This window comes from Etheostoma cragini, chromosome 17 (assembly GCF_013103735.1).
Source record: "Etheostoma cragini isolate CJK2018 chromosome 17, CSU_Ecrag_1.0, whole genome shotgun sequence".
NCBI lineage: Eukaryota > Metazoa > Chordata > Actinopteri > Perciformes > Percidae > Etheostoma > Etheostoma cragini.
In genome coordinates this window covers 16,829,481-16,845,263 of record NC_048423.1, presented here as the reverse complement: position 1 = coordinate 16,845,263, position 15,783 = coordinate 16,829,481, and the positions used below count along the sequence as shown (strand labels likewise).

General features: G+C 41.4%; 1 protein-coding gene across 9 annotated transcripts in view; it reads left to right on the top strand.

The window, feature by feature from the left end:
* The window catches only part of lyst (lysosomal trafficking regulator), a 64,677-nt gene that overhangs the window by 17,827 nt on the left and 31,067 nt on the right, over positions 1 to 15,783 (top strand). For 6 of the 9 annotated variants that reach the window (XM_034897693.1, XM_034897694.1, XM_034897698.1 and 3 more), the window contains 6 exons: positions 602 to 800; positions 4,131 to 4,221; positions 5,989 to 8,092; positions 11,287 to 12,235; positions 12,350 to 12,535; positions 15,303 to 15,459. In XM_034897693.1, coding sequence (XP_034753584.1) covers positions 602 to 800; positions 4,131 to 4,221; positions 5,989 to 8,092; positions 11,287 to 12,235; positions 12,350 to 12,535; positions 15,303 to 15,459 — 3,686 coding nt within the window. The remainder of the gene's footprint in view (positions 1 to 601; positions 801 to 4,130; positions 4,222 to 5,988; positions 8,093 to 11,286; positions 12,236 to 12,349; positions 12,536 to 15,302; positions 15,460 to 15,783) is intronic. The other 3 variants (XM_034897697.1, XM_034897696.1, XM_034897692.1) reach the window with 3 other exon arrangements.

Genomic DNA, 15,783 nt, shown 5'->3' with positions numbered 1-15,783 from the left:
ATTGGCTGCTTAGAAATTAAGTGTTAACGAGCAGTTGGACAGGTGTACCTAATAAAGTGGCCGGTGAGTGTATATTTGACAATTACCCTGTCATCTCAACATACTATGGTAAAATATATAATTTTTAGAAACAAGTAAGCATTGATTTAACTGAACAGACAAAGCAAGTGATGTAGTATATCTGTTACTTTCCTTTTTTTTTAAAGTTGTATTTAATACTCTGAGGTAAACTCTAAACTCAAAGACTATTTTCCTTAAATTGACTTCCATAACCTCAGTTTGCTACCTTACATAAATCTATTTGGGGTTATTTTCACTGCCAAAGAATGTCTCTAGTAAGAGTTAAAGCAGTAGAAACAAAGTATAGGACTTGATATTTATAAGTACATGGTTTGTCCTTTAAAGTCTATAAAGATGATTTATTAACTTTTCATTATTATTTACAGTTTTAAATTAAAAATCATGCATCTACCTGGAAATGGCAACCTGTTTGTTTCTCTTGTGAAGGAAAACCTCATAATCCCACACAGTGATTTTTAAGTGTGTATACAAATTTGATTGTGCCACACAGCCTTAAAATGTTTTATCTCTTCTGTTGTAGCTCAGACATGAGTGGGGCCAGTAACACACTGGCAAGAGAGTTCCTAACTGATGTACATCAGCTATGCAGCGCGGTGGCTCAGAGAGCGGAGGCCCGCGAGGAAGATGAAGAGGAGAGTCACATGGTGGCACTGGGAGAGTACCTTGTCAGGGGACGGGGCTTCCTTTTGCTCAGCACCCTGGACTCCATCATTGACCAGGTGAGGATGTTCAAGGCCACAAATTAATGATCGTGAAAATAAAACCTCCATATTGATCAATCAATATCAGCATTCTTCCCCTTGAGGCCACTTTATACAGTACATGCATTTAAACTGTAGTTTCAGCAATGGGGGTTGCAGCCATTGCAGATTTATGTAAATGCCACTACTGTAGCTCAGTAATATTCACACAAATCTTTAGGCCACTGCTTTAAGTTTTAAATTCTGCCTCATATTGTTTAATTAATCTATTCAACTTTTTTTTCAAGCAGCTGTTTAATACTGCAATCTGTTTTCATCAATAGGAAATTGCATGTTGTGTTAAAAACTAAACAGTGTTTAAAAAAGGAAATTGGAGATAGAGTTTGCAATAGAGATACAGTATAAAGAAACAAAGATTACCGGTATGCAAACATAACATTAGACAGACATCACATGGTAAGATTAAAGGGGTATTGAATGACCACAGTGTGATAAAACCTATCAATAAAAATAAAGAGGATACTGTGTAGTTTATATTTTAAATTTTCACTGGAGTTTTATATTGTAGTTGTTTGTCACAATAGGAGATGCTTTTTATTTCTATGACTATAACTTAACTCAGACATGAGAAACTGTAAACTTTCTATATTTGTGGCTGGTGTTGCTACAACAGCTTGCAGGGTGGCCATATCTGTAGAGGAAATGAGCTCTACAGTGCCCCTGCCTTGTTTGATTTTCTAATTGATTGCAGAAAGATGGTCTCTTTGTTCTGCTGCTTTTGCACGCAGGCTGTTGATACTTATATGCAAATCCAGAACAGTTGACAGCGTTTTCATAACTCTCACCATAGAGAATGATTTCTATCATACAATACACAAAATATACCCGTATTACTGTAGTTCTCAAAATGGATAATACAGTTCCATATCGGGCAGAGGTAGACACTCTGGTTGTTAACTACTATGTACAGCAGTGAGTTGTGAGCACTTTATTTAGATGTTCATGTTAAATTGTAGGATTGGTCTCAGAGAAGCCGGTATTCCTTGCTCTAACTGGCTCGGCCCAGTGTCTCCTCTGCTTACACATTAATGTACTTGACTGACTTCACCAGCAGAGCCCAGGCCACACTGGACTAACAGGGTTTTTTTACATGACAAGTCAAACGCTGCACATAAAAGGTTAGAAACCATGACAAAGTTATGACATCTGTGCACTGCGGTTTGTTTTTCTCCATTGGATTCCTGCGTCAGACATTGTGCCGCTGCTCAGTCGGACGTCAACTTACATAAAACCTAATGGTTTATTCGGTATTTGAGTGTTTTAATGCTGATCATGTGAAATTCATTAAATAAGCAGGCTAAATACTCACAAATGTCAGTGCTACAGTTTGTCAAGTCAAGACAGAACGGTATTTAGGAAGGAATCCATCAGCTATGGTTGCCTTTTGACATAATGTATATAGTTATTTTTTTCCTGAAAAAGAGTCTCTCGGCTCCAGAGCGCAAGATACGATCACTAAGTTCAGTTATTTTCAGGCCAAAACAGTTATTTAAAGAAGAAAAAGGTTATAATCCTCTGTCATGAAGTATCAAATGCATCATTGTATGAAATATTGTAATGTAATGAATGTGACCCTGTGTGTCAGCACCCCTGTGGCCTCATCTGTCAGCTGATTTCATACACATTCATTTTATTTTCTCTTTTAATGGGAGCTTTCAGTACAGAAATATAATGCATTCATGTGCTAGTGTGTTATCACAGTGTGTTATGTGCTTTAAAATACTCCCACCCTGTGCCACTTAATCTTGGGTTCTGTGTTTTGTTCTGACACTGTTCAAACCAAATGGTCCATATCTGTTTTTTTTGTAAATGTCACAGATGTATATTTATAAATATTTTTCAACTGAAGTGTTAAATGTCAGCCAACTGTCATCTCCTGGTACATCATCAACTGAATAATTCAAGTGGCAAATGCTAAGCTACAACCACCAGATATAAAGCGTTAGGATTTACAATCCAAGGTGGTTAGATTTGAAGCTGCCAAATAGGTATGAGGTCATTTGTGTACGATATATGGTAAAATGTACTACTCAGTATGTAGTAAAATAAATCTAAAGGTGTGTTTAGGGGAATTCTTGGCATATTGCTATCTTGAGGCTGCAGGAAGTGATTGCACCATTGACCAATAAAAAAATAAAAACCTGGTCTCAAGTCAATAGCACAGCATTTCATTGTTATTTTAACAGTGCTTTAGTGAAATGTGCCTAGCCATATGCACTGCATGGGCACACAATGCGTGTTACATACACACTATGCTTGTTTCACACTCACAGGGAAGCGTAGCAGCACACAAACACGCAAACAATTACAAATAACAATATTATGGTGCAAATCCACCATCATATTAGCAATGCGCCAAGGTCCAAACGTGCCTGGATTTAAAGGGAATGGGAGATGACACTCTGATTGGTTTATTTCATGTTACGCCTATAACACACCTATGAATTAAGGGAGACACTAAGCACAACCTTATTGAACCATGCGTTGTCAAACTAGCAAAAGTGGTTTTTGACACTCTATAAACGCACCTTTGACATGCGCTTCACGCCTTGCGCTTAGATCATTAAATTAGGGCCCCAGAAGTCAATAAACATACATCAGATACGATATTGGTTCAATATCACGTTCACAAATCCATAATTGGTTGGGCTACAATTTATAAAAAAAAGCCTTCTTGGTTAATAAGTCAATGTCTGTCATTTTTGGCAGCCGTTGGCTATGCATAAACAACCCCAAAGTGAATAACCCATTACCATCAATAAACTGCACAACATGTAATGCACTGAAATGCAGTGTGTATTATACAGTTAAAAGAAAATATTGTATTGTACTCTAATACGATTTTGACAGTCATTTTCAATTCACACAGAAAGGAGTTTATTGATGATTTTTTAATTAACACATGAAGTTGTTGGTTCTCTCTCTGCTGTGAGGTATGCCCTGAATAGACATGAGATCCCCAAGGTCTTGGAAGTAAGGCTGTCATGTACATGCTACATTGCTTCCTGACACGTTTCACTGAAGACTAACTAACTGGCTTTCTAAATGTATACAAATAAACAAACTCCTTGGATAAAACTTTTTGGGAAAAAATGTAAATGCAAAGCAAATTCAGAGTTGATGTATTCTTTCTTTTTGAAAGTAGTGGAATGCAAAGGGACATTTGTACTGAATATTGACAAGAGTTCATCGTGATGGGAGTGTCTGCTTGTGACTTCAGTGGGACCAAAGGAAGAGGGGCAGGAGGAACTTTTTAGGTAACCTCAGTGTGTTTTGTTGCACTCTCAGGAATTGACCTGCCGGGAGGAGCTGCTCACTTTGCTTCTGTCTCTGCTACCGCTGGTCTGGAAGATACCTGTGCAGGAGGAAAAAGCCCCAGGTCTGTACCCACAAATACTTACTCTATTGCTTGTTCATGTTAATATCAATGTTAGCAGCACAGCTGTAATGACATGTGACCTCCTCGTATTCCTGGTTTGTAACTAATTATTTTGATTTCAAATCAATCAATCAATCAAAATTTATTTATATAGCACTTTACAACAACCAGTAGGTATCCAAAGTGCTTAACAAAATGAGTAAAAACATACAACAGAAAGAATAAACATAGAGAACAGTAAAATCAGAAAAGGTTACAAAGAAACAAAAGAATACAAATTGTCACACCACTGCTACGTATTAAAAGCCAGACTGAACAGATGTGTTTTAAGTTTGGACCTAAAAAGAGTGACATCTGTAGCAGTACGAATATCAGGGGGTAACTTGTTCCAGAGTCTCGGGGCTGCAACTGCAAAAGCCTGATCACCCCAACCGTTTATACCTGGACCTTGGGACTTCTAAAACCAACTGATTTGAAGACCGCAGTGACCGGTTGTGTTCCCGCACAGTTAAAATGTCAGACAAGTTCTCTGGGGCAAGACCATTTAAAGCTTTAAAAACAAACAATAACATCTTAAAATCTATTCTAAAACGCACCGGGAGCCAGTGAAGGGTGTAGAGAACGGGAGTGATGTGTGCACGTCTAGGTGTATTTGTTAAAAAGCGAGCAGCAGCATTTTGAACAAGTTGAAGACGTGAGATGGAGGTCTGATTCAGACCAACATAGAGAGCATTGCAGTAGTCCAACCTTGAACTGATAAAAGCATGAATGGCCTTTTCTAGGTCGTGCCTGCTCAGAAAGGGCTTAACTTTAGCCAGCAGGCGAAGCTGGAAAAAGCTCATTTTAACAACGTTGCTGATCTGCTTATAAAGTTTTTTACAACAGATCTCGTGCAAGATGCCAGAGCTCCCAAGCTCACAGCCGGGCCATTCTGCATGCCTGGAGTACTAAAAATAATACACTCCGTTTTATTATCATTCAAATTAAGAAAATTGTCTGAAAGTATTTCATACTTTCAAATTTGCTAGGCTTTACAGTTTTCCGTGATTTGCCAACTGTACAGTAAAATCGTTTCTACAAACGGACTGAAAGGCACTACAGATTGCATTTCATGGGCTAGAAATGTTCTTCAACTTTGTTTATTTATATAATATATTTAAGAACTTTTACATCAATCTTTACCAATTATTAAGGCTAAGCCATTTTTCAACATTAGCCTTGGTTTATGTGAAGGCAGTGGAGTGTGTGCACATTGCTTTTAACACATTTTACTGACACAGTGCTGTAGTGTGGTCTGGCAATGTGAGACTTAATGTTGAATCTTCAACGTCACAACAGGAGAAGAGTAGTGGTTGCAGAGGCCCGTGACCTCTAGATGACACCGGCATTTAGTAAAGGACTGCTGATCCTATTTAACATGGAGCCTAGACATTTTTACTTTAATTAATTCTTACTCACTGAGTGTGTTTAAACTAATATGGTATGGCTGCTGACATGCTGCTGAGGTTCATGTTACTTACCTTACAGAAAACAAATTTTTAGAATTGTTTTTTGGGAAATGAAGAATTCTAAATGGCTGTTTTTTGATAGATGTTGCTTTTAAGCCTCAATACCTAAAATGTGACATAAGCAGACATTAATCCAATATGACATCAGTGTACAAGTTAGGTGGGACTCCAGTGTAGCAGTATAATTCTAGAAGTACATTGATGTGTAGGCTTTTATGTATGTTCAAAATGAAACCGACAGATTTCTTTATGTTGATAGATTTCACCCTGTCGTCCCTACTGGAGGTATTCCTTAGCCGGGAGGTGAAGGCCGCCCCTCTCAGAGCAGGACAGAAGGCTGCGGCAGATGAACAGAACTCTGGAAAGAAGTCCCGTTTTGGCAGTGGCTCCTGGAAGTCACGGAGGTCACGCAGGACAGCGCAGAGATACTCTGTAAAGGATGCTCGGAAGTCTCAGGTTTCTACCTCAGATTCAGAAGCCAACCCTGAAGACAAAGCTGTCCCAGGCCCCGGTGGTGCAAGGAGCCGACGGTCACATGGCTCCACCATCCGAGTAAGCTGTCAGCATCATCGTTCAGAAGCCTCACAGTTGAAATCAACCAACACCACTAAAGAAACCATGAGTGCACCATACCCCCACCCTCGAGCCCCTGTGTCCCGGACAGCGGACACTGAAACCCTGACTGACCCAGCTGCAATATCAATTTTCAACCGCATGGAAAACTCGCCCTTTGATCTCTGCCATGTGTTGCTTTCCCTGCTGGAGAAGGTTTGTAAATTTGACATGAGCATCAATCACAACCCTGGCCTGGCAGTCAGCGTCGTACCTACTCTCACTGATATCTTGACTGAGTTTGGAGATTGCTGCAGTTCAGGGGTAGGGGGTGGAAGTGCAACGGGGGCAGAGGAGCTTGCTGGAGGCTGGACGGAAGAGCCCATTGCGCTGGTCCAGCGGATGCTTCTACGCACCATCCTGCACCTGATGTCAGTGGATGTGAGTCTAAGTGAAACCCTCCCAGATAGCCTGAGACGCAGCCTGACAGAACTACTGAGAGCCACCCTCAAAATTCGGAGCTGCTTGGACAGACAGAATGACCCCTTTGCTCCTCGGCCTAAGAAGACCCTGCAGGAAGTCCAGGATGACTTTTCATTTTCCCGCTATCGCCACAGGGCGCTATTGCTGCCAGAGCTTCTAGAGGGTGTACTACAAGTGCTGCTGGGTTGCCTGCAGGCTTCCACACCCAACCCCTTTTTCTTTAGCCAGGCGCTGGAGCTGATCCATGAGTTTGTCCAGCACCGTGGCCTGGAGCTGTTCGAGGCCACAGTGCTGCGGCTGGAGCGACTTGGCAGGGCCAAGGATTCTGAAGTGGGAGGTGAAGCTTCAGAGAGGCTAAGAGGTCTAATTGCAGGGATCTTTAAGATCATCAGTGCTGTCAAGAAGGCCAAGTCAGAGCAGCTGCATCAATCTGTGTGTGCCAGACGCCGCCACCGTCGCTGTGAATATTCCCACTTCCTGCATCATCACAGAGACCTTTCAGGTTTGCCCGTCTCTGCATTCAAGCAGACTGCCAGACGCAACCCGTTTGAAGAAGATGGGGAAGCCAAAGAAGGGATGGAGAGTGATACAGGGCGTTACCCCGAGCGCTGCTGCTGCCTTGCTGCCTATGCTCACCAATGTTTGCGGCTCTTGCAGCGATTGTGCCCCAGTGGGCCAGCTGTGTTGCAGGTACTGGCTGGGGTCCAGGCTGTTGGAATTTGCTGTTGTATGGACCCCCGTTCTGTTGTAGGACCCCTACTGCATGCCTTCCAAGCTCCAGGTCTGCGTAGTTACCAGTCTCATGTTCTCAGTGTTCTGGCCCGACTGATCCTAGACCAGCTTGGTGGGGGGCAACCGTCAGAAAAAGCCAAATTGGCCTCCTGTAACATCTGCACTCTGGACAGTAGCCAGCTTCCAGGCCTGGAAGAGACACTGCAGCACGGGGAGCCTTCAGCCATTTCTACCAGTATGTGCTACCGCTCCCAGGGTATTCTGCCAAGTGGAGGGGGGGCAGAGGACATGCTTTGGAAGTGGGATGCTCTGGAGGCCTATCAAGAGCTAGTGTTTGGTGAGGATGGGCAGCTGAGCCAGCAGATAGCTGGCCATTTGTGCCACCTGACCCTGCGGGGCAATGCTATAGTACAGTGGCAGCTCTACACACACATCTTTAACCCTGTGCTGCAGAGAGGGGTAGAGCTGGCCCACCATGCCCAACAACTGGGGGTTTCCACTGTCTGTACTCAGGTCTGCAGCTATCACACGCAGTGCCTACCTGTGGAGGTACTGCTCATTTACCTGCAAACGCTACCTGCCCTTCTCAAATCAAGGTGAGTGGTTTTAGATCAGTTTAAAGTCGTGTTTACTTAAGTCCAACTTTTTGTTGGTCATCTGTCTTTTTTTTTAGTCAGTCTCTCTGAGCTTTCATTGCATTTCAGTTTTCTACCAAATACATGTTTAATTGTTTAGGTAGAAAGATGTGTAGCTGCAAGCTGTTTTTGGGTTAAATCAATGTGCATCAATACTGTGTATAGACTTATCTCTCATTACTACAAAGTTTATCCACATGGTTGGTAAATTTCTTACACAAGAAATGGATGGCTCCTTTTTATAAAACAAATATAATCAGCCAGCTCAAGGTAGACACCTAATCCTCTTGGACATTGTTTGTCATTAGATCTGTCTTCAGGTCATTGCTAATTGATGCTAATCAATAATTTACATTACAGCTCTGTGAACTGAGTGACAGATGGAAGATTATTGACTGTTTATGTAACCCTGTTGCGAGTACAGTTGTCAGGCTGAAGCAGGTGCTTGTGGTCTAGACACATTTAACAAAAGGCTGCCAAAGTTTAATTGGTACTACTGTATTGTACTGTATTAATCAGGTTTTGTGTGTGTGTGTGTGTGTGTGTGTGTGTGTGTGTGTGTGTGTGTGTGTGTGTGTGTGTGTGTGTGTGTGTGTGTGTGTGTGTGTGTGTGTGTGTGTGTGTGTGTGTGTGTGTGTGTGTGTGTGTGTGTGTGTGTGTGTGTGTGTGTGTGTGTGTGTGGTGAGAGAACCAGAATGGCCTGTATAGGTTGTTTACCATATGACCCTTATCAGGATAAGTGTGTGTATAGAAAATGGATGGATGCTTTGAGGCAATCTGTCAGCAGTGGGTGGATTGGTTTCCTTATTAAAATTCAGAGTATGTTGTTCTGCTCTCTGCTGGTTTGACTGGCATTCAAAGACTTTACAGCTGTGATGTTTGTTCTCAAAAGACACTTCAGAGACAGTTTTAGGTCCTTATGCTTATGTAAGAAGCATCTTTATACAAGGTTTATATTCATATAATTTTACTTTCTGAGGAGTGGTGTTCTACTTAAACTTAACATCATGTTTGTTTCCCTTTTCTGTACCTTTTGTTCAAACACCAAGCTACTGCTGCCCACTGGATATTTATAACTTACACGAGGAAGCTCATTGATATAATTGGCTTTTCCATGGATGTACATTTAAATACCTTTTTTGTTCCCAATTTACTTTTTAATAATAACAAAAATACTTTTATAAATTCCATTATAGCGTACCAATAAAAGTGTGAGTATGGCAAGAGTCAATACTTGGGATTTGATTTCCGAATTTCCTGAACAGGTTTTCATCCGTTCTCTTTGACCCATTGAATATATCAACCACTACAGTGAGGGGAAAAAACAGTATTGACTGTGAAATTGAGACAATGTGGCCACATAATCAACTTACTGTTGCTATGCGAGTGTCTCTTAAATCTTTGCTGTTCAAAACCGCTCTAAGAATTCCATATTTAACACATTTAGATTAAGCCTGTAATTTAACACAACTTTATTGAAACTTCAGGTCATAGCACACATGTTCAATAAAACTGTGGTTGCTCAAAAGTTACGCACAACTGGTCTTAGTAATAAAAAACAAACATACTGAAAATGGCCTCCAAATAGCAATATTTACTGCACAGCAAGATTAAGGAAACGTTGATTTGGTGAAAAATGCTTACTGCTGCCTCTGCACAGGGCGAAACCACCCATCCTTGTTTATGTTTGGTCAATCAGGTTAGCGGGTACAGCTCCATCTGGTGGGCCAATTACATATTTTATAATTTTTTTAATCTGGTTTCTTTCAAACTGTTGAATAAAAATCAGCATATTCAGTGTGCTTTTTAGCCAAACTATGTTTGGGCCCAGTAGTGGACCTTACCTGTGATATTATCCAATATGCACACTGGTCTAAAGGAATATCTTTTTGCCATATTTTAGATCAAATTATTGTATTTGTCAGCGAGGACAAGGATAGGAGATAATACGGTAAATATTAATTTGCACCCTTAGTGTATTCAAATATTTAAACAAGCTGAAAATTTAGTTTCTTAGCCTTCTGAGGTCACAGTGGGAATGTTGATAGTTTGGGACAAGGCCCAGACAATAAGCATTCAATTGTTAAGTGGTTGGTATTCTCACACTTCAGCAGTGTATTTTTTTTGAAACAGGATGGGGTAATGATGATCTTGCCTGCCTTGCCTGTAATCATCTTGCACCACTCCTGTAGCCTTCTACCTGACAGAGCAACCTATTTTTCAAATAAGAACATTACATATTCATGCTAATTGTTAGTCATCCTGATGGACTTGCACACCCCTAATGAAAAGAGGAAAGGTTCTGAAATAGCTGAATTAATCAACTCTGCATACCTTTTAGAGGACAGCTGGAGAAAGGGTTCGGAGTGAAGAAAAATATCAGCAAGTTTATTATTTATTAAATTTACCCATTTCATGCACTGAGCTCACAGCTTCAAGTGAACATCTATTTCAGTTCCTTAACACACTAATGCTGAGATTAAAGTGTTTTTCTTTTCAGTCCGTGTATACTGTAAAGTCATCACATCTCAGGAGAGTGTTGTTTTCTCTTACCAAATGTTGATTTAACATTCACTCAGAGGTGACACATTATTCTTTTAAGTTACTTTACCCTGCATTGTAATAGTGTCATTTATTATTTAGCACTAGCCTGGCAGTGGGTGTATACTAGTAGGAAACCCATTTAAAAGGGTCAAATGTTGGCATTGTTTTGATAACTAATAAACTGTTTGATTCACATTCAGATACATTGACAATAGGACTGAAATTTGCCTTGTGGCTCAGTAAAATAAATTCACAACAAGTGTTAGATAATAAACTAAATTCAGTATATAAAGATGGAACTTTACAAATATAGCAGGTGTGTTTAATGTGCAAAGTTAGCATGCAGTGTCCTTTCCGGTTATTAGAAGTTGACTTCTAATAACCGGTTGACCCTGGGGGGAAAATTATATCTGCTGACTAATTGTATAGTTTGTTAGATTGGACTGAGTGGTGCCATTTATTTTAACAGCTGGGAGATCTAGAAGAGTTTAAATGTGTGCAATTCACCCTTTTATTCCCAGTCTATTTACCCATTTTGATATTGAAAGTGTGTAATGTTAATGTCTATTTTCTGCTTTTCTTTGCTTAGTTTCTAATACTTTCTGTTCCAGGGTGATAAGAGACCTTTTCGTCAGTTGTAACGGGCTCAATCAGGTGACGGAGCTTGTCTACCTTGACCAGACACGCTCTTTGGCTTTGAAGGTGTTTGAGACTCTAATAATAGGCATTGGACACCAGCAGGCCGACGGGGTGCTTCAGGAGGTAGAGAGTGTTGATGCTGAAGAAAGAGAGGCCGTCTTGGGCCTGGCTGAGGAACTGGGTTCCCGAGGGGCTGGAGAGGGCCCACAGAGCCTCAGCAAGTTCTACGAAGGCCTAAAGGATGCATATCCGCATAATAAAAGCCGGAATGGGCAGGGTCGTGGACCAGGGCGCAGCCGAGCAGAGACCCACCTCCATGTTATAAACCTCTTCTTGTGTGTGGCCTTCCTCTGTGTTAGCAAAGAGGGTGATTCTGACAGGGACTCAGTTAATGACTCTGAGGACACTTCAGGTTACGACAGTACAGCCAGTGAACCTTTCGGCGGGCGACTGCCTTACCTATCCCCAGACAGCGTGGCTCTGCCCTCCAAAGAGCAGTTGCAACGGGCTGCAGATGTTTGGTCTGTGTGTCGGTGGATCTACCTGGCCAGCCCCTTGTTTCAGAGGCAGTTCTTCAGGCTAGGAGGACTGGATCTCTGCCTGCGCCTTATGGCCATGGTTATTCAGAAACTTTCCTGTAAGACAAAGGATGGGAAAGCAAAGAAAAAGAGGGATGGTAAGGGCAAAGGCAGCCCTGAGTCCACAGCCCCAGCTAACTCACTGGGACTGGAGGAGACAACTTGTGATTCAGTTGACGCCCTCAGCACTTGTCCAGCTGAGGGAAAGACCAAAGATCCAGCAAAGAAGCTGGAGGAAGAATGGCAACTACAAAGTATTCGTCTCCTTGAGGCCTTGTTGGCTATTTGTCTGCACAGTGCGAACTCGGCCCTACAGAGGATAGAGCCTGAGCTTTCTTATCAGGTTTGTAGTTTAATATCATAATGATCAGCTAATCCCTGACCACATCAATACACATAAAAAAGCTATTGTAGATGCTGACTTGAATTAAAGTGCTATGTCTCCTCTTTTCTATAGCTCCAGTCAGTGGAAGAGACCCTGTTTGAGGTGAGAGACCAGCTCTTTCGCTCAGGGGTGGTGAACTCTGACCTTGCTGTTCCTCTGTTTGACTCTCTCCTGAGAGTGGCTTTGGCAGAGGTTTCATTCTGTCCTGATCCCCCTGAGGAGAAGCCAGACAGGGTGAGTCCTGCCGTGGGAGAAACTGTGAGTGAAGTTATTGCAACTTTTTATATTCTCAAGTTTTTGTTTAGCTACACAAGGAAAGTTTGGGTTATAGCCAATCAGACACTTGATTCCTCTGCAGCTACAGGAGATGCTCTCTACGGTCATTAGTAGGATTTGGCATTGAGAACCAGTTCCAGCTTAGAATTGTCTCAAAAATTATGATTCCAATTGAATAATTTCTTCATTGGAATCGTCATTGGAAAATTTGTTTTCGAAAACCAATCACTGATTCCAAATTCAGCATGCATGAGAGTGGGGTTTCCGTAGCAGCCACCGTACTTCCAGGCACTTGTTCTGTTGCAGCCATAAGCAAGGTAAGCAGTGTTCTAGTGTGGCTTTATTTTACGTTGAAAAAGCCCGGTGAAACTGTAAGTCATCATAGAAATGTTCCTCTTGTCTGAGAACTAAGCATGTGACCCGTTTCAGCTCCACCCCTCAAAGAACCAGACTCAAGAATCAATAAGAACCGGAATCAAAAGGAAAAATTGGAATCAGAATAGTTCAAATCAAAATGATGACAAACCATATTCATTAGTGGCAAAACTGATTTCCTCTTGGCAAAATGGTACCGTGCTAATCTGGACAGCCTCTACTCAATAGAATAAAGCTTATGTCTAAATTTCTAATTAAAACCATAAATGTTTTTGTCTGCACCGGGAGGGGGGGGGCTCCAAATCGTTAATCTTTGAAAGTAATATATATTACATAAATATATATTTTTACATAAAATGTCTTAACATGAATCCAACATATTGTTAGCACATGTAAATCCCCACTAATGATAGGCTTAGTGGCCTATAGGTAGTCACCAAGGCAGCCATCCAGAGATACAGTAAATCCTAAGGATTCACAGTGCCACATGTATGTGTAACTTATAAAATCATGCTGACAATTATTATTTTAATAGCTTAGTATTCTATGAACTAAAAAGGTATGTAAAGGCTGTAGGCTGCCCTACACTTTATTGTAGGCCCAGTTGAATATGCAACTTCATTTAATACATATATGTAGTAGTGGATCCCTGCTCCAACTCTCTTTCCGTTAAGGGGTCCTTGGCTTAAAACACGTTGAAGATCCCGGGTTAAATAGGGGCTTATCACATGTTTCAACAAATGCTTCTTAAGGTGATATACGGGGGAGAGCTAGAGTCAAGAGAGATCATACAAATTTGAACGGCATTGTGATCAGAAAAGTTGCTCCCCAATGATGTGAACGTATCTTTCAACCAGTGTGCCCAATCAGTCACGGTCAAGAAGACCATACATCTTTGCTTGATTCTCTTTATGTATAATAAACACAAAAGACTAACAAATGCATTTTACCTATCTTTTTTTTTAATTGCTCCCCCCCCTGCAGTAGAGTTAAGCAGATTTATTCAGCGTTCAGTCACCACATACTGCTTCTTTGGCTGACCGCCACGGCAAAATATATCGAGCAGAGGTGTTTATTTAGGCGCAGACTGTACAATGAAAGGAAAACCATTTTCCAGCCGAGCGTCGTCAAGCATCAGGGCGGTCTGTGTATGGCCATTCACACTATGTTGCTAAGCAGCTGTTTATCTGGCTGATATGCAGCAAAACAAACGACGTACATTATGATAGCCCTTGTTTAGGCTAATTTTGAAACACAAACAGGTTACTGATGGTACTTTTGTTTTAAAGATTTTAACATGTTAATGTAAGTTCATTGGACACAGGCTTCGTAAAAGTATAAAGAATGAATCCATTGAAATACTGTATACACGTCGCACCATGTGTGTAACTGTTTTCATGTTGCTTTACGTATTTGTTCCAATAACAAAAAAGCAATGTCGAAACATAATTTTCTTCTTCTGGCTGTCCTCACTAAACTGACTACCCGCCTGGTTGTGGGTGCCTCCTATCTCACAGCGTTACATGTGTTTTTCACAGGTCTTAAAATGCCTGTCTGACTAAGCCTGTTCCTACACCCAGGGATTTAACTTTTATATAATAGATTTACCTATTTCCTAAGAGCTTAGTTTTTTCTTTGTGAGCTCAGCAGAGTGTGATGTTCACTTAACCATAACAAGTATGTAAGATGAAGCTCCAAGATTAGTCTTCCACCACAAAGTTTGTCCACTGAAGGACTATTCTTTGAAATGTTCACTTCACCCACAATGGAATATCTGTCTAGTATTATGCAGAAAGGAATATTGGTGTGTATTACAGTAAGCCTCTTCTTTTGAACTGGTAAATGGTTTAGAGTTTGACTGTTATTTGAGCGCATGTGTGTAGTTGTGTGTGTTTGCCTACAGGCACATATGACGATTGGCCGTTCACGGCAAGGAACTGGGCTGTGCGAGGGTACTGCCAGTCAGCTGACGTTTGTCTTATGACCAGAATCTTGTACTTTTCCCCCCTCATTACTCAAAAACATTTTGTTGACAAATTATTAGCTGTATTACAGATAGAATGCTTGTCATGCTCGGTGTATTTAAGCATAACATTTGTTGTTGTTTTTTTTAAACCGGATTAGGTAAGCTCTATATTTTATCTTATTTTATTAGTTTGACAGTTAACTAGTTGATGATCTTGGTGTATTTGGAGTGTAAGGTATTGAAATTCATGAATTCTTCTTGCCTTCCCTCTCTCTCTCTCTCTCTCTCTCTCTCTCTCTCTCTCTCTCTCTCTCTCTCTCTCTCTCTCTCTCTCTCTCTCTCTCTCTCTCTCTCTCTGTCTCTCTGTCTCTCTGTCTCACTCTTCCTCTCTCACTCTCTTTCTGTCAGAAGCTCCAAGTGTTGGCGGAAAGGGTGGCCCCAGCAGGCGATCTGTCTGAGGAGGTGGACGAGGTGCAGAGCTGTGGCGTCAAGCCCCCGGGGGAGGAGGAGGGCTACGACGCTGACAGCGAAAGCAACCCTGAAGACATGGCCAAGCAGGAAGAGGGTAGGTCCAAACGTACTGCCCCCCACCCCCACCCCCACCTCCCCACACACACACACACACACACATACACACACACACACTTACTCCTTCTCTTACTCCCATTTACGCCTCCTCAAGACTCCACAGCTACTTTACACATGCCTAATCATAGTAGCTTTGGCTGGTTTGATGCTGCTTGTACTGTTTGCTTTGCTTTCACTGTAAATCTTCCACTGCAGATATTTCACTCTTTTTATTTCCCTTGGTTTATTTTAAGAACGCTGTTAATCACTTTTACTTCATCTTCTGTAACATTTCATTTTGGTTGTTGATAAATGTCACCAG